The sequence below is a fragment of the Monodon monoceros genome, unplaced genomic scaffold, assembly GCF_005190385.1.
Source record: "Monodon monoceros isolate NGI ecotype Baffin Bay Population unplaced genomic scaffold, NGI_Narwhal_1 Super_Scaffold_2, whole genome shotgun sequence".
In the NCBI taxonomy this organism is placed as follows: domain Eukaryota; kingdom Metazoa; phylum Chordata; class Mammalia; order Artiodactyla; family Monodontidae; genus Monodon; species Monodon monoceros.
In genome coordinates this window covers 43,904,895-43,929,904 of record NW_021703776.1, presented here as the reverse complement: position 1 = coordinate 43,929,904, position 25,010 = coordinate 43,904,895, and the positions used below count along the sequence as shown (strand labels likewise).

Below are 25,010 nucleotides of genomic sequence, written 5' to 3'. Positions count from 1 at the left end.
TATTATCTTTCAATAGCTCCCTACTTGTTCCTTGTCAGGCAAAGATTCCGTGTCAGTGTAAGGTAATCTACTGATTACTGTAAATTAGATTAAGTTAGATCACTCTATTTATGGTGACAATTGTAATAATTTAGCAAGACTTACTCTAAAATTTGGCTCAAACTATCTCCGAGGTAATTCAGACAAAGGGAGTTAAGCCCTTCTATAGTAGAGACCTCTAATTATTCACCAAACCCTGTTTTGTCTCCCTCTTGGCCCACATCAAGACTCTTTTTCCTACCCCTCCTTGCAATTAGATAAGGCTTGGTGATATACAACATTTTCATCTGTGTTCAGTAAAAAAGCACTAGTTTGATCCTCGTCATTCATTCCCTTCCCTCATCTGCCAGCTGGAAGCAGAGAATCTAGCAGAGGACTCCAACCAAGGCCCTGGGGGAATGGTGGAGCCATAAGATGAAGGAAGTCTGAATCCCTGAATGATCATATAGAAGGCCATCTGTCAGCCAGGAAGATACACATTGGGTTTTTATTGTGATAAGCCACGAATTTTAAAAAATTGTAGCTGTTAGCATTAGCAACTTTACTGCACCTCACAGTTTAAAGAAAGGTGGTCTGCCAGCTGCTACTACTGGAGCCACTTTGAAAATTCACCTTGGGAGTCTCATTCTTACCTCGTGTGATCCATCACATAGGCAAGTGTGGTTCACTGTTATCAGTGCTTCTGTCAGTATGCAAGAGATACTTCATCAAGTTCGATTGTGTGATCTTGGTGGAATATATTTAGTTTTATATAATTTGCTATTTACTTTCATTAACTGAAGATGCTATAACTACTCTTTGATTAATAATTTAAGAGACTATTTTCAAAAAAATTTGGAGACATTTTAAGAATTGATAGCCATGTGGAAATAAATCCATGGTCTCCCAGAGTGCCTGGCAGGACACGAAGTTTAGTGATCTTATTAAGTGGTCTTGTTATTTTATATAAATATGTTATTTTTCTTGGATATGCACTATATGAAGAGTTATTTATTATATGAACCTATATTAATGACCTGTTTGTGAAATACCTAAGCATGGAAATCATAGCCTTCTATGTAAATGTGGAAAATGGGATGATAGAGATCTGAATTCAAGTTATTTTTGTCACTCTCTTGCACTTTATTCACAATGATTTTAGATAAGCCTCACATACAGAATATTAAAAAGAAACGTGGAGCCATTCCATTTGAGGCTCTTCCAGAAAGCCTCCTTTGCTAATGAGTTCCATAATATATGCCAGGTGATTTCTGGTTTTTGAGTATTAATTTCATTAAAAGTAAGGAAAGGATGGATAACTGATATCCACAGGTTCAACAAAACTTGAGTAGTTGTGCTAGGTGTTAGAGAAACAAACAGAAAAAGACAAGAGCTTTACTTGTAGGAAGGAGCCCACCCTCTGGTAGATAAGTCTTACATATATCATTTAAGTATAAACTAAATAGATTAGTGAATCATATTAGGTTTCACTTTCTTATTCTTAAATGAAAGTAAAATAGTTAAAATATGGGGGGGAAGAGACAGATAAATGAGTGATTTGACATATCCATGAAAAAGAAGTTAACTGTATTATTCATAATGTTTGAATATATATTGTTCGTACTTGTGCTGTCTCAAACACTACATAGAAAGGATTTAAAGAATTCTGGTCAGAGGTGAAGAAGGAAAGAATGGAGAAAAAAGGCAGACAAAAATCCAGTTGACCCACCTCTTTTCTGTAGTGTGGTTTTGTTTTCTTCCCATGTTGAGAAGAGTCTTTTCAGTACATCTGGAAGTGTTGTTCAGGTTTTTATTACAAATGCTCTAGCTATTGTAGGTATTGTTAATGATTCAAGCTATATCCAGAAGTGTAGTCTGATATTTGTTCACTCATTTCTTGGGTTCTTGGATTGAACAATGTTCTTTCATCCTTTAAGGGAAAAAATTAACTTAGATGCTAATAACAAACTCTGGAACTTTGTGACTTCAGTCCATTTGTAGCTCCTGGGCAATGCCATTTTGATTGAAGTACAGTTCAATCAGTAATATCAATAGACTATTTTTGACTAAGATTATAATGGCCAGTTCTATGCCTGTTCTGGAGGAATAAAATATGATGCTCTTCTAAAATATTTTATGACACTTTTCCCCTACACTTAGTCATGCCACTAGTAGTTTTATTTTATTTTTTCTGAAGTTGCTCCCAGTCCTTGGCAGTGTTTCCTGGCAACCTTTTATGCACAATGTTTGTAGAATTGTTGAGGTGGAAGGTGTCCTGTGTATGCGAACACGGAACTGGTTTTTACCATGTTCTGTTTTACTCCATGGCCTCTACAAAGGTATCATTTGTATAAGACCTTTTCCTTCAGGATGTTTCCTGCAGCTTTGGGCCATATCCAGCTTTAATGAAGCATCCAATTTTAGATAAATTACTGCTTCATAGCTACATATTTGATTCTTTGATGTCAATATTTATGAAAGTAAATGCTAGAATAAACATCTGTGTTTTCTTATTTCTGAAGCCTTCATTCTGTTGAGCCTATTGATTTTGGGTTTATTCTGCAGAAGCGTAGTTATATATTTCCCAGTCAACAACATATTCACCATTGCTGGATTTGGGGACACAATGTGGGGGAAAATGCAGCTAGTCGGCTAGATTTAATTAACTAGATTCTTTTGCATGAAGCAAATCCGTGGTATCCAGATGTATTTTCAGTTTAAAGTACTGTTTATCATTTGCCTACCATCAGTAAATTAGCTTGACTAGCAGTCATATCTTATTGAGGTTAAGCAGTTACTCTTTTCCTAAGCCTTTCTCCTTAATCTTTTCTACTTAACCATGGAGTTAACTGTTTACCTTATTATTATGCTATTATGAGCTAATCTGTAGGTTTTATTACCTAAACAAAATGTTTATAACTTAGACTTAAATGCTTGAATCTTATTTTCATTATAAATTGTATGTTGTTAAAATGTATTTGGATTTAGAATTCTACAAATTTTCAGTATAGATTTAAGAAGAGATATTTACTTGTCTAGGAGACTGTTGTGCTTTCTCTGCCATATTAAGTCAGTATTCTTTATTCAAATAAGAGATGAGAAAGCTGATAATTTTCAGATTCTTTTTCAGGATCAGAGGAACTATAGTCATCATACAGACTTCATCATAAAGATCTTGTATTACATGGTAAAATTTGGTTGTCCTTTTGTAATAGTGGTAAGACCCTGATTCCATAACATTAATAGTCAATCAGTTCTTTCTTGGTCTTGAAAATTATTTTAGGACTTTTTGTTCTTTATTGACCTGTCCCATAGATACTGGGATGATGTGGACAGAGGCTGCTTACTTTTGTTCCTTCAAAAAGCAGATCCTTATAGATTTAGCTCCTTGCAAGGTGAAGGTCCTCTTCAAGGCTTCTTCCCATCTTGTTTTTTGCCAAATGACTCTCTCTTCAAGCCCCTCAGCCCATTATTCTACCTTTTCCCATGGTAAATTCCACCTTTCCCCATAAGAGGAATTCCCGTTCCTTGATCCATTCCTGGTTCTTGCTGCAGGCTTCTGTAGGATTGACTTTCAAACTTTACTCGTAATTGCCAGCTCTAGAGGAAGGGGATGGGCAAAAATTCTATTAATGGAGTGACTATGGATGCTCCATTTCAATTAGTTTCTTCACTAGGTTGGGCAGGAGCTAATTTCTCTACTAGGTTACGTCTCTAAGACTAACATTAATTTTTCTCAGAGTCAACACAATAAAATATTGGAGGAATATTAAAATGTTTAAAAATATATGTATATATATCTGGTTCTATAAGAAATTTAATAACTACATTTGGTTATCAGATATTCTGGAAATTCTTAGTCTTACAGGTGTGCTAAGAGAATAACTATATGAATTTACAATCCTTCTCTGGTCATTTCTTTCATGTAATGATGGAAGACTTACCTTAGAGATATTGAGCATTCTGCTACTCTCTTCCCCTTTGAAAGTTACTACCTGAATGGCTCACACATTCCAGGAGCCCTTACGTTAATTCCTTTCCAAGCTCTTGGTTGTTTGAAGCTATTCTCTGGTAGATTCTTCAGGACAGACTTATGGGAACAATATTCCTTGAGTTCTCATGTATTATGTAGCAAGAATATACAAGACTATAAGAAGTTTTAATCTATGGGTTTTTATACTTGAAGGTCACTTTAGCTTCATTAAAATGTGTTTGATTTGGGCTGTATCAGCTGTATCATTTTCTCAGATACATGTATAGTCTTTCAATATGTAGTTTGAAGTTATCTTTTATTCCTGGAGAGTTTTATTATAGTTTTTATCATTTTTTGCTTTGTTGCTTTGGTCTTCTTCAGGGACTCCTACTAAACATATGTTGGACAGTCTTGCTTAAGTTACAAATTAATTATTGTCTCTTAAAATCTTTTTATCTCTTCTTTTTTTTTAATTCTAAAATTTGTCTTATGTTCCATTTTCTACTTTTGGTAAGGCATTAACCCACTGTGCTTCTTGTAAACTTAGTCTTCATTCCTGAAATAAGTTTTTCTTTTTTTTTTTTTTTTTTTGTGCGCAGGCCTCCCACTGTTGTGGCCTCTCCTGTTGCAGAGCACAGGCTCCGGACGCGCAGGCTCAGCGGCCATGACTCACGGGCCCAGCCGCTCCGCAGCTTGTGGGATCTTCCCAGACCGGGGCACGAACCCGCGTCTCCTGCATCGGCAGGCGGACTCTCAACCACTGCGCCACCAAGGAAGCCCAGTTTTTCTTTTATTTCTAAATCTTTCCTGAGTTTGATCACCTCTCTTTTCATATCTTCCTTGCTCTCAAACACATCATATTTCAGTTTTTCTAATTCTGAGGTTTTTCATTGCTTCTGTCATTTAAAGAAGATTTTCAGCTTGTTTTGAACTGTTAGATCACAGTTTTCCCTACTTTAAAAATCAAGGAGTTTGATCAGTAATATTGGTTGTCATACTGTGGTAAAGATATAGCCCATTCTGTAGCCTTTATTATAGTCTTTTTTGTTTTTTTTTTTTAATTGGGATATAATAGTGGATCTGTCTCATTTGGTTAAAAATTTTCTAAGCTCTACCATTGCTTTAACTGGAAGTTAAGTGCTTTGAAACAAAATTTTGTTAAACATTTTGTCTTCTGGTTTAGGAATATTTGCTTTCCTTTCACTTACTATATTAATGTCCATTTTTGGTCATCTTATTTTCGTTGTTTTATAGTTGCTAATACTTTGTGATTACTTCTTTAACATTTGAGACCATTAGTTATATAAGATTTTAGATGTTTGGAAGCTCTGTTAATCGAATTCATTGGAAGTTCATAAAGTTTATAGAATGTTCTTCTACTAATTATGACTTTGCCAGGGTTCCTTAAAGAAATACCATTTTCCACCAGAAAAAAAATGAACTTAAAAATCTTTAGCATCTCAGCTGCCATATATGTAATTTCTTTATAGATATATTCCAGATGTCAGAACTCCGTCTTAATTTGTTGTGTATTCTTCCAGTGCTTGTCACCAGCCTTCATGGCCATCTTGGTGAAGTTTTCTTTTACAATCTTGATACAAGAAGATACTCTCTTGGGTTTTCTTTGAAAACAGGCTGAAGGCCTTCCTCCAAATGTCATATCTCAATTTATGTATCATTTGACACAAATTTGAGTGAGCTATAACCTAGAGAAGAATCATTCCTAAATGGCTGCTTGACTACATTTTTTTGTTTGTTTTTCTTGACAGACCTCAGGTTACAGGCTGTGTCAGGCCTCATTTGGTGAGAAGCATGTTTGTTTCTCTTGTCAGCTTCTTGACTGGTTCCTTTCCAGATTTCTGCAGGGCAGCCATATGGTCATTTCGGCATGTTTTCTAGATTGCTTCTATGGCAGGATTCCAGGTCTTGATTAGTGTTTCAGAATCTACTCACACTGAGAGGGCTTTAGTTTTTTCCCTTTAGTTTTATTTCAGATAGCATATTCAGATCTGGTGTCCTTCCTGTCTCATCTGAAGTTCATTTGATTTTGATGATTTTATTTTATGTGGCCCATATATTTGGCTAACTTTTTATCTTCTTATATTTTAAGGAAGGAAGGCCCGTAAAGGCTGTTGGTGAGGTGCCTAGACTGTGCTGATTTTGGAAAACTGAATCTAACAATAATTCTATTAGATGATCAGTATTAATGTGCATTAGATTGGCTAGAGAGGTATACCAGTCTCCTCCTTTCTACTTTTTTTATTCTTAGTTACACAGTTCTTTAAATTTGTTTTTTTCTTGGTGGTGGGGGGAGGGATTTATTTTGAAAATTTCTCTCTGTAACCCTGAGGCAAGGAGAAAATTGCTCATAATGTTGGTAGTGATGTTTAAGAAAAAATTGTTCATGACACTTAATAAAGATTAGTAAAGCAGACTTTATTCAGGGAGACTATCACGATAGTTGTAGGGACCACTGCAATGTGATTTTGCAGTGGGGGAGAAAGATTGGGCTCAAACTTGGAATACAACTAGGAAAACTGGGGATGTATAGCCAAGTAGAAGGGTGGGGTAAGTAGATAAAAAATTACTGAGAGGAAAGAAACATCAAAATAAGGGGGATTCTGGCTAAACAGACCTAAACAGGATTGTTAATGAAGGCAGGCCAGGTGGTCAGATATTACATGGGGGATGGTGGAGATGAGAAACCTAATCAGATATCCAGCGTGATCAATATTGAGGGTGGGGGATTCTGGTTAAACTGATATAGTAGGATTCTTGCTAAAATTGGACAATACAGAGATGAACACAGAAGCCCAAAATTTAGGGCCTAATTGGAAAGAGTTCAGAGGAGCCTGGCTAAAGTTTGGTCAAGGAGAGACTCTTCAACAGTGATAATAAATTTAAAACTATAACTTTCAAGGAAGTAGCTCTCAATACAGAAATACTGAAGCAAATTTCTATTAAGAAAACAGACCTTTAGGAGCTTCCCTGGTGGCACAGCGGTTAAGAATTTGCCTGCCAATGCAGGGGACACGGGTTCGAGCCCTGGCCTGGGAAGATCCCACATGCTGCGGAGCAACTAAGCCCGTGCGCCACAACTACTGAGCCTGCACTCTAGAGCCCGCGAGCCACAACTACTGAGCCCACGTACCACAACTACTGAAGCCTGCGTGCCTGGAGCCTGTGCTCCTCAACAAGAGAAGACACTGCAGTGAGAAGCCTGTGCACTGCAATGAAGAGTAGCCCCTGCTCACCGCAACCAGAGAAAGCCCGCACACAGCAACAAAGACCCAACGCAGCCAAAATAAAAATTAAAAATAGATTTATAAAAAACAAAACAAAACAGACCTTTAGTTAAGTTCATGCTTAACCTCAGTGAACCAATAGCAAGATATTCTCTACCCGTATTTACTTTTGGCTATTTTTGATCACTAAATTAGGAACTATATCATTTCAGGGTTTTTTGAAGTTGAAGAAAAGCAACTTAATGTCTTATATTCAGTCTCTGCTCCATGAATTTGTTATTTTGATTTCAGTGATGAGGATTGAAATTATAATATGAAGGAGCAAATTCAGACATCATGAAACACTTATTTTCTCTTAAAAGATAAAGGTTTTAAATAAACAGGCTATAAAATACTGTAATATTTGGAGACTCAGGCTTAAATTCTTTAATCAAATTAGTTATTAAAATCTAAATTTTACTTTGCTTATATATTTTATTTAATTTTTCTTTGACACTTTGATTTTATAAAAAGGAACCTACTTAATGTAGTTTTTCAGAATTTCTTGTATTTTTTTAGGAAGCAAATTTTATTGTAGTTAACTTTTGTGTGCAAAATGCCCTGTTTGGGTGGGAGGGAATCTTTCCAAAGAAGCTGTATTGAACTTTTTGTCTGTTATCTCATCTTTCTAAGAAAGCATTCCTAAGCATTCTGTCTAGAGTGCTTTGTATTTAGGTTTGAAGGTTCTTATTGTCATGGCTGGCACTCAGTTTAGAAAGTGACCTTTTTGAAGGAGATGACTAGAAGTTTAAATTTACTAGATTCTAGAAGGTTAGCTGCTAAGTGCAGATTTCGAAGACTTGTTTGACTTTTTTGCAGCAGAATATTTTCTTGGATTTATATTCAAACTTTCAGTGCCTCTAAATGGAGTAGATTATAATCAACAAAATGATTTTATTTTTGAGCACCTGCAACTCTAAAGGATCTAGTCCCAATCCTTTAGACATAGGTTCTTAAGATTTTAGTACCATTAAATTCACTTGAGATACATATTTAAAATTCACATTGTTTGGTCCCACTAGCAGAGAGTCTCACATTGTTGATGAGAAATTGGGCCCAGTATTGAGCATATTTAACAAATGTCTAACACTTTGAGAAACATTGCTTTAGGACCTCAGTGGTTCCCAAGGCTGATGATGCATCTGAATCAATTTGGTCTGGTTTAAAAAATATGTTGAGGGCTTCCCTGGTGGTGCAGTGGTTGGGAATCCACCTGCCAGTGCAGGGGACACCGGTTCGAGCCCTGATCCAGGAGGCTCCCACATGACATGGAGCAACTAAGCCCGTGTGCCACAACTGCTGAGCCTGTGCTCTAGAGCCTGTGAGCCACAACTCCTGAAGCCCATGCACCTAGAGCCCCGTGCTCCCGAACAAGAGAAGCCACCGCAATAAGAAGCCCGCGCACTGCAACAAAGAGTAACCCTGCTCTCTGCAGCTAGAGAAAGCCCGCGTGCAACAACAACAGACCCAACACAGACAAAAATAAATAAATAAAAAAAAAATATGTTGATACCTGGTTCCACCCTATAGCTACTAAATTAGAATCTCTGAGAGTGTGGCCCAGTAACGTGCTTTTTTTTTATTTGGGGTACATGGGCCTCTCACTGTTGTGGCTTCTCCCGCTGCGGAGCACAGGCTCCGGACGCGCAGGCTCAGTAGCCATGGCTGACGGGCTCAGCCGCTCTGCAGTATGTGGGATCTTCCCGGGCCGAAGCACGAACCTGTGTCCCCTGCATCGGCAGGCGGACTCTCAACCACTGCGCCACCAGGGAAGCCCAGTAACGTGCATTTTTAACAAGCTGCCTGGTGATGCTTATACAGAGAGCCACATCTCAGGATCCCATCTTTGAGATCCATTGCTTAGTTCTACCTATGCCTGAGGGCCTTGAGCCTTTTTGTTCTAGGATCTCCCAAGATCTAATTTCTGGGTGATACACTGTATTAGAAAGCTTTTGCTATTACTTCTCAGACATGCCCAGATGTTGACACTGTACTGACTAAAAAGTATTGCCTTTTTTTTTTTTTTTTTACCATTCTTTAACATTTTTCTAATCAATAGTAGGTGATTTAAGGCATACACACACATGTACACATTATGGGATTTAATGGCTGCTTCCTTTTGAGCATAATTGTTAAAACATAAAAAGATTTTACACACTTTAGGAACTTAAATTCAAGACAAAATATTATATATGTGTGTTTTGATACTACTGACTAACACTGTTAATGTGATATTTTTATGTAAAACTAGTTATTTAATGTGAGTTCTATGTAGAAAGGTCTGGAAAAATTGGTATTTGTTACTTAGTTATCTTAAGCATTTTGCTGAATTGTATGGCTTGAGGATTCTTTAGGGTGGTAATAAACTTTGAATAAAGTAAGAAGCAGTTCATTCTTGGTGGTGGTGTTACAACGGCTAAGTTTCATGCAGTTATAGTCTTTACACAGTAGTTGAAGGAATAATAGCTCTTTTTCAAAAGGTTTAAATGCTTTCTTAAGTTCAGATGTGCTTTGCTTGTATAATGGAAAGCTTTGGCGAATAATCTTTCTTGAGAGCTAGACACAGAATCAACAATTTTTATTTTTTAGTTACTTATGCACACTGAACCTATGAAAAAGGTTGGAGTGTGTTAAAGTCCAAGAAAAGAATGTGAGCACTTTTTATTTGTGTTAGTTTATATTCTGTATGGCTACATTATGTCACTCAAAAATATTGCATCCTCTTTACCACCTGGTAAGGTTGGTTTAGAAGGTGTAGTGGCTTGTTTCATATTTCTCTGTAGCTAAAGTTCTTAAAGTTTCTAATAATAACTTTTTTTTAATTTGCAGAAATTCCACTTAACTTTGTTACAATTTTCTTCTTCAGGTTAGCTTCTTCATACATCAGATTTCCAAACTCACTAACCAAGTCAATCTTCAGTCACTGCTACTAAAGTAAAAATTGTTGGGAACAATTAGTTTAACATCATATTACAGTGCTCTGGCAGTTAGATATTAAGCAGTTTTGCCTATTTAGAATAATGCCTTGTATGCTATTCAGATGCAGAGTTATCTAATACAGCTCCTTGTTTTTAAACCTATTATACTATTATCACTTTAAAGTTAAATTTCCAATCGGCTGTTAGAAAGCAATAATTTTGTATAGTCCTCAGTAGGAACCCCAGAGGAACCCCAGGCCTACCACTGCTCCCTCATCAGGCAGGGGAATTGGAGGGGGAAAGTACAACCTGTAGATGGATATAATGAGCAAGTCTTTTTACAGAATGCTACATGAGGAGTCATTTTCTGGTCCTAACAATGATGACAGTACTGGAAATAGATGTGATTTTTTTCTAACCATCATATTTTATTGCTGAATTTAGTTATTCTCTATTTTATCCTCAAATATTTAAGTAGGCGATGTTAGCAACAGGATTATAAGTGGCATGGTAAGAGTCTTACTACTTGAAAGTTTCCCTTGATATAGTTAGAGTACATCATTCTAGCTATCTGCTGCCTAATTTATTTTTTGCGTTGTTTGCTTCTTGTCCTTCATTGGTGTGCATGTGCCATAATATACCACTTTATATTGTAGTTTAATTATACATATTGTATCTCCCTCAACTAGAATGTAAATTCCTTGAGGAGAGTCTGAAACTTATTTTGTAATTCCTCTTGGTACACGGAACAGTGCTTTTCATATATAGTAGTAGACATTCAGCAAGTTTTATTTAGTGGTAGTGATTACCTGGTTTCACTACATATGAAATTACTATTTTCCTGATGCCTGTTTAGCTTAAGTAATGATGGTAAGTATTTATTTAATTGATTTTCTTTCATACTTTAGAATATTGATTTTAGCAATTTTATCGCTAATATTTTTTATTAAATTTTATTGTTTTTTAAGCTCTTGTAAATTCAAAGACTGTTTGAGGATACTAATGTATGTTTCTAATTGATAAGGTATCCTCTTATTTTATCCACTTGAACTGAGGTAATTTTGTAATAATTAGTAGAGAAATACTGTGATCAGTTAAAAACTAAATATACTAATCACAACTATAATCATGAAATAAGAAACAATTTATTGTGTTGAATATATAAATAGTGTAGACCTCCCTTATCCACAGGGGATCTCTTTCAAGACCTCCAGTTGAATGCCTAAACCTGCATATAGTATTATACCCTGTATATCCTATGTTTTTCTTATACATACATATGATAAAGTTTATTTTATAAATTAGGCACATTAAGAGATTAACAACAATTAATAATAAAAGTTATAAGTATATGCTGTAATAAAAGTTATGTGAACATGGTCTCTTTGAAAGCATCTTATACAAATATAATGCCTTTTCCATTTTAACTAAGTACTTATCACACACTGTGGCCCTAACTTTTGCAGTTTTGAGGTGCAACAGCAAAGCAAGCCAAATTTCTTTTTCCTTCTTCACAGTTTCACAGATAAAAGATTTGTTCCTACCATAGATCTTAGCAATCAGAGCATTTAATTTTTTTCTTCCTTTATTAAGTTGAGAACTTTGACATTTTCACTTCAAGGGAATGCTTTACAGCTTCGCTTTGGCATATCCAGATTGCCAGCATCACTAGTCTGGTGCTTTGGGCCATTATTAAGTAAAATAGTTGTTATTTACACACAAACACTATGTTACCAAGACAGTCAATTTAATAACTGAGACAGCTAGTTAGGTGACTTAACAGGTGGGATATGCTGGACAAAGGGATGATTCACGTCCCGGGCTGGATGGAGCAGGATGGTTCTCATCACACTACTCAGAATGGTGCACAATTTTAAATATTATTATTATTATTATTATTATTTTTGGCGGTACGCAGGCCTCTCACTGGCCTCTCCCGTTGCGGAGCGCAGGCTCCGGACGCGCAGGCTCAGCGGCCATGGCTCACGGGCCCAGCCGCTCCGCGGCATGTGGGATCTTCCCGGACCAGGGCACGAACCCGTGTCCCCTGCATAGGCAGGCGGGCTCTCAACCACTGCGCCACCAGGGAAGCCCTAAACTTATTATTTTTTAACATCTTTATTGCAGTATAAATGCTTTACAATATTGTGTTAGTTTATGCTGTACCACAAACTGAATCAGCTATATGTATACATATATCCCCATATCCCCTCCCTCATGAGCCACCCTCCCTATCCCATCCCTCTAGGTGGTCACAAAGCACTGAGCTCATCTCCCTATGCTATGTAGCAGCTTCCCACTAGCTATCCATTTTACATTTGATAGTGTATATACGTCAGTGCTACTCTCTCACTTCATCCCAGCTTCCCCTTCCCCCGCATGCCCTCAAGTCTGTTCTCTATGTCTGCGTCTTTATTCCTGCCCTGCCACTAGGTTCATCAGTACCGCTTTTATAAATTCCATACATATACGTTAGCATGTGGTATTTGCTTTTCTCTTTCTGACTGACTTCACTCTGTATGACAGATTCTAGGTCCGTCCACCTCACTACAAATAACTCAATTTTATTCCTTTTTATGGCTGAGTAATATTCTGTTATATATATGTGCCATATCTTCTTTATCCAATCATCTGTTGATGGACACTTAGGTCGCTTCCATGTCCTGGCTATTGTAAATGGTGCTGCAGTGAACATTGTGGTACATGTATCTTTTTGAATTATGGTTTTCTCAGGGCATATGCCCAGTAGTGGGATTGCTGGGTCATATGGTAGTTCTATTTTTAGTTTTTTAAGGAACCTCCATACTGTTCTCCATAGTGGCCGTATCAATTTACATTCCCACCAACAGTGCAGGAGGGTTCCCTTTTCTCCACACCCTCTCCAGCATTTATTGTTTGTAGCTTTTTGATGGCCATTCTGACTGGTGTGAGGTGATACCTCACTGTGGTTTTGATTTGCATTTCTCTAATGGTTAGTAATGTTGAGCATCTTTTCATGCATTTGTTGGCCATCTGTATGTCTTCTTCGGAGAAATGTCTGTTTAGGTCTTCTGCCCATTTCTGGACTGGCTTGTTTGTTTTTATGATACTGAGCTGCATGAGCTGCTTGTATGTTTTGGAGATTAATTCTTTGTCAGTTGCTTCATTTGCAAATATTTTCTCCCATTCTGAGTGTTGTCTTTTGATCTTGCTTATGGCTTCCTTTGCTGTGCAAAAGCTTTTAAGTTTCATTAGGTCCCACTTGTTTATTTTTGTTTTTGTTTCCCTTACTCTAGGAGGTGGGTCAAAAAGGATCTTCCTATGATTTATGTCACAGAGTGTTCTGCCTATGTTTCCCTCTAAGAGTTTTATACTGTCTGGCTTTACATTTAGGTCTTTAATCCATTTTGAGTTTACTTTTGTGTATGGTGTTAGGTTGTGTTCTAATTTCATCTACATGTAGCTGTCCAGTTTTCCTAGCACCACTTATTGAAGAGGCTGTCTTTTTTCCATTTTATATTCTTGCCTCCTTTGTCAAAGATAAGGTGACCATATGTGCGTGGGTTTATCTCTGGGCTTTTTATCTTTTTCCACTGATCTATATTACTGTTTTTGTGCCAGTACCATACTGTCTTGATTATTGTAGCTTTGTAGTATAGTCTGAAGTCAGGAAGCCTGATTGCTCCAGCTTCATTTTTCTTTCTCAAGATTGCTTTGGCTATTCGGGGTCTTTTGCATTTCCATACAAATTGTAAAATTTCTTGATCTAGTTCTGTGAAAAATGCCACTGGTAATTTGATAGGGATTGCACTGAACCTGTATATTGCTTTGGGTAGTACGGTCATTTTCACAATATTGATTCTTCCAATCCAGTAGAGTGGTATATCTCTCCATCTGTTTATGTTATCTTTGATTTCTTTCATCAGTGTTTTATAGTTTTCTGAGTATAGGTCTTTTGCCTCCTTAGGTAGGTTTATTCCTAGGTATTTTATTCTTTTTGTTGCACTGGTCAGTGGGATTGTTTCCTTAATTTCTCTTTCTGATTTTTCATTGTTAGTGTATAGGAATGCAAGAGATTTCTGTGCATTGATTTTGTATTCTGCAGCCTTACCAAATTGATTGATTAGTTCTAGTAGTTTCCTGGTGGCATTTTAGGGTTTTCTATGTATAGTATCATGTCATCTGCAAACAGTGACAGATTTACTTCTTCTTTTACAATTTGTATTCCTTTTATTCCTTTTTTTTCTTTGATTGCCGTGGCTAGGACTTCCAAAACTATGTTGAGTAAGAGTGGCGAGAGTGGACATCCTTGTCTTTTTCCTGATGGTAGAGGAAATGCTTTCAGTTTTTCACCACTGAGAATGATGTTTGCTGTGGGTTTGTCATATATGGCCTTTATTATGTTAAGGTAGGTTCCCTTTATGCCCACTTTCTGGAGAGTTTTTATCATAAATGGGTGTTGAATTTTGTCAAAAGATTCTTCCGCATCTATTGAGATGATCATATGCTTTTTATTCTTCAATTTGTTAATACAGTGTATCACATTGATTTGCATATATTGAAGAATCCTTGCATCCCTGGGATAAATCCTACTTTATCATAGTGTATGATCCTTTTAATGTGTTGTTTGCTAGTATTTTGTTGAGGATTTTTGCATCTATGTTCATCAGTGGTATTGGTCTATAATTTTCTTTTTTTGTGATATCTTTTTCTGGTTTTGGTATCAGGGTGATGGTGGCCTCATAGAATGAGTTTGGGAGTGTTCCTTCCTCCACAGTTTTTTGGAAGAGCTTGAGGAGGAGAGGTGTTAACTCTTCTCTAAATGTTTGATAGAATTCACCTGTGAAGCCATCTGGTCCTGGGCTTTTGTTTGTTGGAAGATTTTTAATTACAGTTTCCCTTGCTGCTTTTAATATCTTTTCTTTGTATTTAATTTTTGATAGTTTGATTAATATGTGTCTCGGCATGTTTCTCTTTGGGTTTATCCTGTATGGGACTCTCTGTGCTTCCTGGACTTGGGTGGCTATTTCCTTTCCCATGTTAGGGAAGTTTTCGACTATAATCTCTTCAAATATTTTCTCAAACCCTTTCTTTTTCTCTTCTTCTCCTGGGACCCCTATAATCCAAATATTGGTGCATTTAATATTGTCCCAGGGGTCTCTGAGACTGTCCTCATTCTTTTTTCTTTTTCTGCTCCCTTGCAGTTATTTCCACCATTTTATCTTCCAGCTCACTTATCCATTCTTCTGCCTTAGTTGTTCTGCTATTGATTTCTTCTAGAGTATTTTTAATTTCAGTCATTGTATTGTTCATCACTGTTTGTTTGCTCTTTAGTTCTTCTAGATCCTTGTTAAATGTTTCTTTTATTTTCTCCATTTTGTTTCCAACATTTTGGATCATCTTTACTATCATTACTCTGAATTCTTTTTCAGGTAGGTTGCCTGTTTCATCTTCATTTATTTGGTCTTGTAGGTTTTTACCTTGCTTCTTCATTTGTAACATAGTTTTTAGTCATTTCATTTTTTTTTTTTTGATGGGTGGGGCTGTATTCCTGTCTTACTGATTGTTTGGCCTGAGGCATCCAGCACTGGAGTTTGCAGGCAGTTGGATACAGCTGGGTCTTGGTGCTGAGATGAGGACCTCTGGGAGGCCTCACTCCGATTAATATTCCCTGGGGTCTGAGGTTCTCTGTTAGTCCACCGGTTTGGACTCGCAGCTGCCACCACCGGAGCTCGGGCCCAACCTGTGGCCTGGGAACCAGATCCCGTAAGGCTGTGGCGTGGCCAAAAAAAAAAAAAAAAAAGAAGAAAAGGAGCAATACAATAACAAAGAATAAAAAACAAAATAAAATTAGAAAGATAAAAAATATATTAGGAAAAATAATATAATTGAAACAACTTCAACAAGGTAAAATAAAACTGTAACAGAAAAAAGAAAAAGAAAAAAGGGGGGTGGGGGAACAAGCCAAAAGGAGAAGAACAATAACAAAGTATAAAGAATAAAATAAAATTAGAAAAATAAAAGATTAGAAAAAATAAACATATAAATGAATGAAGAACAATTAATCAACAAGGTAAAACAGAACCCCAATCTAAAAGAGGAAAAAAGGAAAAACAAAAGCCTTGGCTATGTGGGGCAGAGTGTAGGCAGGGGTGGAACTTACGCAGGGGCAGGGGTTACGGTGGGGCGGGACCTAGGCTGGTGGGGGGCGACTTGTTTGAGCATGGGGTAGGGCCTAGGCTCAGGACCCATGCAGCCAGAAAAGGCCTTGGGGGTGGGGCCTGGGCAGGCGATGTTCAAGCATCGGGCAGGGCCTCTACTTAGGACCTACACAGAAGGGGAGAGGCAGCACCTCCAAAGGAGGGCCTTCAGAGTGTGGAGTTCTGGAGTTTGGAGGCAAGGCCGTGGGTGAGGGTGTGTGGGTGTGGTTTAGGTCCAGCTCATTGGAGGGGTTCTCTGAGTGTAGAGGTAGGGCCCTGGGTGGGGCTGTAGGGATGGGGTTTGGGCTCTGCGCAGCAGGAGGGAGGCTCTGAGGGCAGAGAATTAGGCCCGGGAGCCCAACAGGCTCTCTGGTGCCTAAGTGGACAGGGAAAGCACTGGCCGCGTTCCCTTCCATTCCTCCACGACCCCACTCCCCATCTCCCCCGGGGTCTCCCCAGTCCCCGCTGGACCCCTAACTATGGGTGTGTCCCGCTGGGTGTAGGAACTCCTCCCCTCCCCCAGCCACCCCTCAGGGGTTCCAGTCCCGTAGGTCTGGCCTTTACTTTTGCTCCCCCTTCCCTCCCTCCCACTCCCTCAGGACCCATGCAGCTGGAGGGGGCCTTCGTGGGCAGAGGATCAGGACCGGGATCTCAGCAGGCTCCCAGGGGCCCAAGTGGGCAAGGGAGACCTGACCACGCTCTCTTTTGATCCTCTGCCCTCCCAATGGTCCCCCAGTTTCCCCCTTTGGGGGTGGGATCCCTTCCCCTCCCCCAGCTACCCCTCAGGGGCGCCAGTCCCATCCCACCTCCACTTCTTCTCCCCCTCTCACTCTCCCCATGCCCCACGTCCTACCCAGTTGCTGGGGGTTTCTCCCGTCCCCTTAGGTGTCTGTGGTCCCTCATCAGTGCCTGGTAGGTGCCCTAGTTGTGCAGAGACATGAATTCCATGTCCTCCTAGTCTGCCATCTTGACTCTGCCCCCCAATCTTAAACTTATGAATTATTTCTGGAATTTTCCATTTAATATTTTCAGACCATGGTTGACTGTGGAAAGTGAAACTGAGGATAAGAGGGGACTACTATAATGCAAAACCAGCGTTGATTTTTATTGTTGCACTAAATTGTAAAACCTGAATTGGTAGGTGATAATACCGCAAATTAAATATATAAAAATTTGGCAGAATCGAGGCTTAGATGTTGAGGCAGTTAAAATCTAACTCATTGCCATGATAGTTTGGATAATAGCAATAACTCATCTTTTTAAAATAGAATCGCACTGCTTATGATGAATCTGTTGGTAAATAAGGCCCTACTGATATTTGGTTAAGTGGGGTTATTATGGCTAATCATATCTTGGAAGAGTACTATCCTTGCCAATTTTTAAACTTATTTTGAATTTTTACCCTTCAAATAATTTACGTGGAAATTACTAACAACTACATATCTTTGAAATTTTCCTTGTATGAGCAATGGTGAGAATCTTTTAAAGCATATGTTTGAAATATAACCTTTCAAGTATATTTACTTCATATACTATAATTTTTTTAAAAATCATGACTGATAGAGCGAATTTTTTAACAGGATATCGATACCATGTTGTCCTACCTTATTCTTTCTATTTAAGGCAGACCGTTTTTGTTTTTTGGTATTGGTAATGTGTGATGCTTGTTTACACATTCTTAACACAATTAAGCAATAGCATTAAATCACAGAATTAGAGCTAACTGGCCAATCTGTAGATTGAATTTAGCACCCAATTCATATTTTTCCCTTTTATTACATTATGTTTATGGTAACCGCATGGAGATATAAATTTCAGGAAGTTTCCAGTTCAAAAACCTCAGGCTCTCACCCAATATAACACATTTATACAACATTTAAAAGTACAAAAGCTCTTTTTGGTTAAGGGACAATACAAGAAAACTCATGAATTTAATGACACCAGAAGTGCCGGTCCACGCTGTCCCAGAAAAAGGTTACCAAATCTGTTTCTTGGCTCTCTCATTGGTGAGAATGCCCCCCTCTGATACTCAGCACAAGATGAGTGTTTCTACACCAAATGTTGGAGCCTAGGTTTTCAGAGTCCAAGTTGATGGCCGCCACTGGTCCTTGGGACTTGGGAGCACCCAATTTAAAGTCCCTTATCCCAGTGGTCTTCACACTGAAGTAAGGCCACCCATTTATGAGATACAGGAAGAAAGTGTAACTTCCATTTTTTTCATACATATTTTTATTTTTTATATCATATGTAAATTTCTACTTAGGTTTACACTATATATAACATATTAGTAATATAATATATACCTCATTTATAAATAAATAACTGCACATATTGCTGCATACTTAGATATTTACTATTAGGAGTACTCAGTCAAAATAACTTGAAGACCACAGTTCTGACAGTAGCTAATCAGAGAGAATGGACACTAAGGGGAGAAATGGGATCCTTTGAAAGTGATAGACAAAGGTCCAGTGATTAACAATATAATAAAAAAGTATAGACTAGAATATTATATGTATCAAGGGATTTGTTTATAGATTCTTTATATACTTATTATAAAACATAAAAATGATCTCTATTGTTCACCAAGTTAACAGGGGTTTTAATAACTATAAGTAGACTACATACAACTTTCATAATAGTTTGGAGCAGTTTAAAGTTCAGGCACAAGTTTTTCGCATATAGTGGCTTTTCATTTTCTGGTTGTGGCTGTCCTTTAGGCCCTTTTTATTGGTATAAATGTTCTTTTTCAAGGGATAAACTGTTTTTGTCTTTTTTTCCTTGGTGGAGGGAATGTAAAGTAACTAAGAAGTTTTAAACAAATTATTATAAATCAGATTATGAGAGAGACATGTTAATTTTCCGTGTTTCGTAAAGTTGCTAAAATTTGTGCATATTGCTTTTATAGCCAGAAAAAATATTTAAAAGAATTAATAGAATTAATTCCTAGTAATAGAACTAAAAACAATCTGCATATCTTCTAAATTACCTATGGTAGGGGAAAAGGTAAGGAGAAAAAGAAGTAAACAGTAAAACATAGAAAACAAGTAGCAAGGAAGAATTATAAGAGGAAGAAAAAAGTTATGTGACAGGTTTAATCAAGTTTGTTATAACAAATATAAGTGAGGTGAACATACCTTTTATAAGGAGAAGACATACTCTAAAGTTTTTTCAAAAAGCCTAATTGCATACAGTGTACAAGAGTCACACCGAAACAGCATGATTGAAAGAAATTGAAAATAAAAGAATAGGCAAACCAGACACATTATAATAGAAAGAAAGCATAAAGGGGTGATAATGTTCAATATGACAGAGCTTAAAAGTAATAAATGGAACAGACTACGATGGTGAAGCATATAAGCCATAATGATGATGTCATGAATCAATATATAACCAAATTATACAGAACTAAATTTCTATAAACTTTTTTTGTTTGTTTCTTGTTTTTGGCCACACGGCGCAGCTTGCGGGATCTTAGTTCCCCGATGACCAGGGATTGAACCCATGCCCCCTGTAGTGGAAGTGCAGAGTCCTAACCACTGGACTGCCAGGGAATTCCCCAGAACTAAATTTAAATGATAAAAATTGCAAGAGATAAAGAGAATTGTTATATCTCAAGAGTAGTTTAGAAATTTTAGAGTAGTTCTCTAAGTCTGTGACAGATAAAGCTAATAATTTTATTATTATTATATTCTATATTTTTATTTCAGCTGATGTACAAGAAAAATAACTGTATTCTGAAAACAGAAAATATATGTTCTCCATGACTTACGAAATATTTATAAAAATTGATCATGATTTTTGGTCACAAATAAAATTTCAGGTCATTCCAAAGAGTAGAAATAGACTGTCCTGACTCTCTGCCTATGGCAAAATAAAATTAGAGCTAAGTAACAAAGATAGGGAGGAAATTTTGTAATTTTCAGATCTTCTCTAACACTCTTGGGTCAAAGAAGAAATCAGAACTGCAGTTGTAAGATAAAATTGGCCCTCCAGCCCTCTGTGTCCAAGGATGTGGAACGTGGAGAGGTGGATGGCCAAATGTAAGGGACTTGAGCTTCCTCAGATTCTGGTATCCGTGAGGGTCCTAGAACCAGTCCCCCACAGAAATGAGGACGACTGTATGTAAATAATATGATAGTTCACAGTATGCTGCATTTTCTTTTGTTTTCCGATTTAAAAAACCCAATTTTGTATTTTGGTTTCAGAAGGATAGTTAAAGGACAGTATTCAATAACAAATGTTTCTTGGCCCTCTGTAATGTGCAAGACATTTTGTTTGTTGTGAGATATAACTCTGAGTAAGACTGAGCCTTGGTGCTTGTAATCCACTGGATTTTATTATTCAATGCACATTAGTAGTAACTTATTTGAGATGCATATATGAAAAATCCTTTATAGTTTCTTTGTAAAGAAACTATAGAGTTCAGTATGATCATTTTAATTTTCAGCAGAGGTACCTATGGTACCTATATGGAGAGGAGAAGTAGATTATTATAGTAGATTGATTGAACTGTGTAGAATGTCTGGAGATCTTGGTTCCTTTTTACCTCTATCACCTGTTAGCAGCTCTGTTTCATTGGACGATTTAATTTTATCCCTCTGGGCTTCAAATTCTTCATCCATAAATGAGGAAGCTGAATTAAAATGTAAGATTCTTTATACATGTTATTTTTGTGTAGCTGTGAATAAATTCATTTATAAGTATTGAGCATCAACTTCTTTTCAATCTGTAGGGACCAAACTTATGCTCTAGTTGGGGAAGAAAGACAAATTTAGGGCTCCACGTAAGCAGAGAGTGCGTATATCTTTAAAAAGGACAGAGATGGAGAAAAGAAGGCATTGGGAAAGGTTTCACAGAGGCAGTGTGACACCTGAGCTGATCTTCAAGACAAGTTTTTGTCAAGTGAACAGGGAAGGAGAACATTTTAGGTGCAGGAGATAATAGAAAGTATAGAGGCAGAGAAGTGAGTGTTTTACATTTGGGAAATTGCAGTTAGTTTGTATGGCATTTAGTAGTTAACATGGGTTTATGGAGGAGTAGCAAGACATCAAGTATTGATGTATATGGGAGCTGAATTGTGAAAAATAATGGGCTTTAAGTTAAAGACAGTGAATAACCATGGAAATTTTTTTAAGCAGTGGAGGGAGGTGGTACTGTAAGATTTAGTTAGGGTGGATGCAGAGATAGCATTTAGGAAACTGGCAGTTGAGACATGATGAAGTCTTAATTAAAGTAATGGCAGTGGAGATGATATACAGGTTTTAGAATAGGTCTCTAAAATGGATGGGCTTTGTAGGGTGTGACAGCCCTGGAAGTGTATGCAAAATTTAATATGTGAATGTATTTTCCTTTGGGAGAGGGTCTATAAATTTCATCACATCACGCAGGAGGGCTATTAGGGTAAATATATATTGTAGGGAAAACTGACAGAGTGATATTTTACAAACTATGAAGGTTAAATAATTTTAAGTTTTACTTTATTCATTAGTGACTAATCTTTTTTCACTTTTTTATAGTGGACAGGCCAAAATCTCATCAAGTTCGAACCTCTGGTACAATAAGGCGAACCTCTTCTTTGGATACGATAACAGGACCTTATCTCACAGGACAGTGGCCACGAGATCCTCATGTTCATTACCCTTCATGCATGAAAGATAAAGCTACTCAGGTAAAATAAGCAAATCAAAATCAGTTTTATTATCCTGCAGTTCTGTTTTGATCACAGTAAAGAAAATTAATTTAATCAAATTTTCCCAGTTATTAAATATATTCAACCAAAGAAGAAAGCCATTTCTTTTTTTTTTTTTTTTTTTTGTGGTACGCGGGCCTCTCACTGCTGTGGCACAGGCTCCAGACGCGCAAGCTCAGCGGCCGTGGCTCGCGGGCCCAACCGCTCCGCGGCATGTGGGATCCTCCCGGACCAGGGCACGAACCCGTGTCCCCTGCATCGGCAGGCGGACTCTCAACCACTGCGCCACCAGGGAAGCCCGAAAGCCATTTCTTTTAATAAACTTTAGACTAAGTATTTTTATCATCTCGGTTTTGAAAGTTTTAAAATTATTTAATATTTAATAAATAGCACATCAGTCTACACTGTGTGGTTTTTGAGACTTATAGTTTTAGGAATTATTTTCCTACAGAAAGTAATGACTAGTAACTGTATTAGAAAATACAGGCATAACTCGTTTTACTGTGCTTTTGCTTTACTATGCTTCTCAGATATTGTGTTTTTTTACAAATTGAAGGTTTTTGGCAATCTTGCATGGAACAAGTCTATCGGCGTCTTTCTTCCAACAGCATTTGCTCACTTTATGTCTCTCTGTCACATTCTAGCAATTCTTTAAATATTTCAAACTTTTTCATTATTATTATATTTGTTATGGTGATCCGTCATCAGTGATCTTTGTTGTTACTATTGTAAAAAGATTATGACTTGCTGAAGGCTCAGACGATGATTAGCATTTTTTAGCAATAAAGTGTTTTTAATTAAGGTATGTATATTGTTTTTTTAGGATGTAATGCCATTGAACACTATAATAGAATACAGTAATAGTATAAACATAAATTTTATATGCACTGGGAAACCAAAAATTTGTGTGACTCTATTGCGATATTTGCTTTATTGTGGTGGTTTGGAACCGAACCTGCAGTATCTCCAAGGTATGCTGGTATAAGTAATTTTTGAAGAAAAGCTTGCACAGTTCCTGGAACTAATTTATAAAGTATTAACACATGGCTAAGGAAATATATGTTAAAGGATTTTTTTTCTGTTTAAAGCCAAAACTGAAATTCTTGAGAGAGAAATAGAAAATTTCCTGTTTGTCACACCTTCTCTATTTGTGGATCAGAGCTTTTGACTTGAAAAGTTTTCCTTCCATGTCAGAAAAAGATCTGAAAGCATCTTAATTTATAATTTCTGAATTCTTGACCATATCTTTATAGCAGTAGTCGATTAGCATTATGAACAATACTAAAAGTGTAAGAGATGGTTATTGGCCTTAAAGAACTTACAGCATAGTTAGGAAGATAAGATGTAAATGTAAGAAAATTGGTAATAGAAGATAGAGTATTATTAGGTGTTAGATGAATGGAGCATTTAAATGTAAGGGAATTCAATGGAATGGGAACATTTTTGGCTTTGTGGGTTAGGGAAATAGGATTAGTTTCATGTCTGAAGAATGAGGAAAAGGGGAGAAAATTTTGGACATGATCTATGAGAATCTTCTCCAGTTTTGTAATTTTCTCAGGCAAGCTTGAAACCATAAAATTAGCTTCTTTATCATGAATCCTATCAATTTTGTCTGTGTAATATTTTATGTCACCCACTCCCAGTCTTTTGCTTTCCATTCTTTGTGAGGGAAAGGAGCCGTTTGATATGGTAGGCAGTGGGATTCTCAAGTAGAAAGAACTAGCAAAACTTAGAGATGTGGGCCTGCACACTTAGAAATGGTCACAGATAATTCAAAACTATCTTTCTGGAGGAGTTGGACACACAAGTGTGACAGAGTGTAGGTATAGAGTATAAAGAAAGAAGGTCAAGAGATCAAGGACTTAGTTTTTAGAAATGCACACAAGGGAAGGATAAAAAATTAATGTATTCACCTGGTAGCAACAAGAAGAGAAAGGAGTTTAACATTTACTGACTGTTGTACCATGTACTTTGTGTTTTTATATCCTGTGTTTCATTTAATTCTCAAAAGAACATTATAAAATTACACGATGGAGAAGCAGAAGCTCAGGGAAGTTAAGTGACTTAGTATCATAAACCTAGGAATTGTTGGAGCCAGGTTTCTAATACAGGTTAATTTGTCAGCCAATCTGAACTTCAATTTTATGGTGCTTTTAGGATAAATGGAATAGTGTGTGTGCATGTGTGTGTATCACCTAGTAGAGTAATTGACACCATTCTTAAAAATGGTAGCTATTCTTTTTAGGTTAAAAAGAAACCCTACCTTTTATTGAATATATGCTTTATGCTGACACTCTCCAAAAACATTATCTTATTCATTCTTCACCAAAACTCTAACAAGAGGAGACAGAAAAAGAGCAAAAGCTAAGAGAAGAAATAGTCGAGCCTTAGAAACCAAAGGAAAAGTTATTTTAAGAAAGGAAAAATTATTAACAGTATCAGGTGCTACCGAGAGGTCATGGAAAATAGGGACTAGATTTAGGGATTAGAGGCATATTGTCTTGGAGAGTGAAATATTGATAATATGTTGAGAAGGAAGCTCAGATATTTGGGAGTTAGTTAAGAAGAGAGTGATATGGTGATAGAAGATAAGGGCGCTGGGTAGGTTTCTTAACCACATCTGTTTCTTTATCTGCACAATGGGATTAATGAAACCTAACTCATGATAATGTTGTATGACTAAATAGGGTAATATTTGAAAGTGAATATGGCAATACACATGTTAGGTTATTAGTAGTAGATACAGACAGGCCCATTTGTAACATCTGCAGGATCTGGAGCAAATATCAACGTAGACCTACATACCATATACATACTAAGTTAAATTAACAAACTGTTACATAAAATTCCCCCAAAAGCCTGAAGTCCAGGGTAGGGGCTTCTCTTGCCTGGGTCTGCTTATAGATTGCCTATTTGAGAAACCTGACATTGATAGGAAGGCCAAAT

General features: G+C 37.1%; 1 protein-coding gene across 1 annotated transcript in view; it reads left to right on the top strand.

The window, feature by feature from the left end:
• Positions 1 to 25,010, top strand: part of GLCCI1 (glucocorticoid induced 1) — a 108,984-nt gene that overhangs the window by 14,606 nt on the left and 69,368 nt on the right. Inside the window, exons 2-3 of the mRNA XM_029233050.1 lie at positions 21,892 to 22,043; positions 22,223 to 22,443. Of these exons, the coding sequence (XP_029088883.1) occupies positions 21,892 to 22,043; positions 22,223 to 22,443 (373 nt within the window). The remainder of the gene's footprint in view (positions 1 to 21,891; positions 22,044 to 22,222; positions 22,444 to 25,010) is intronic.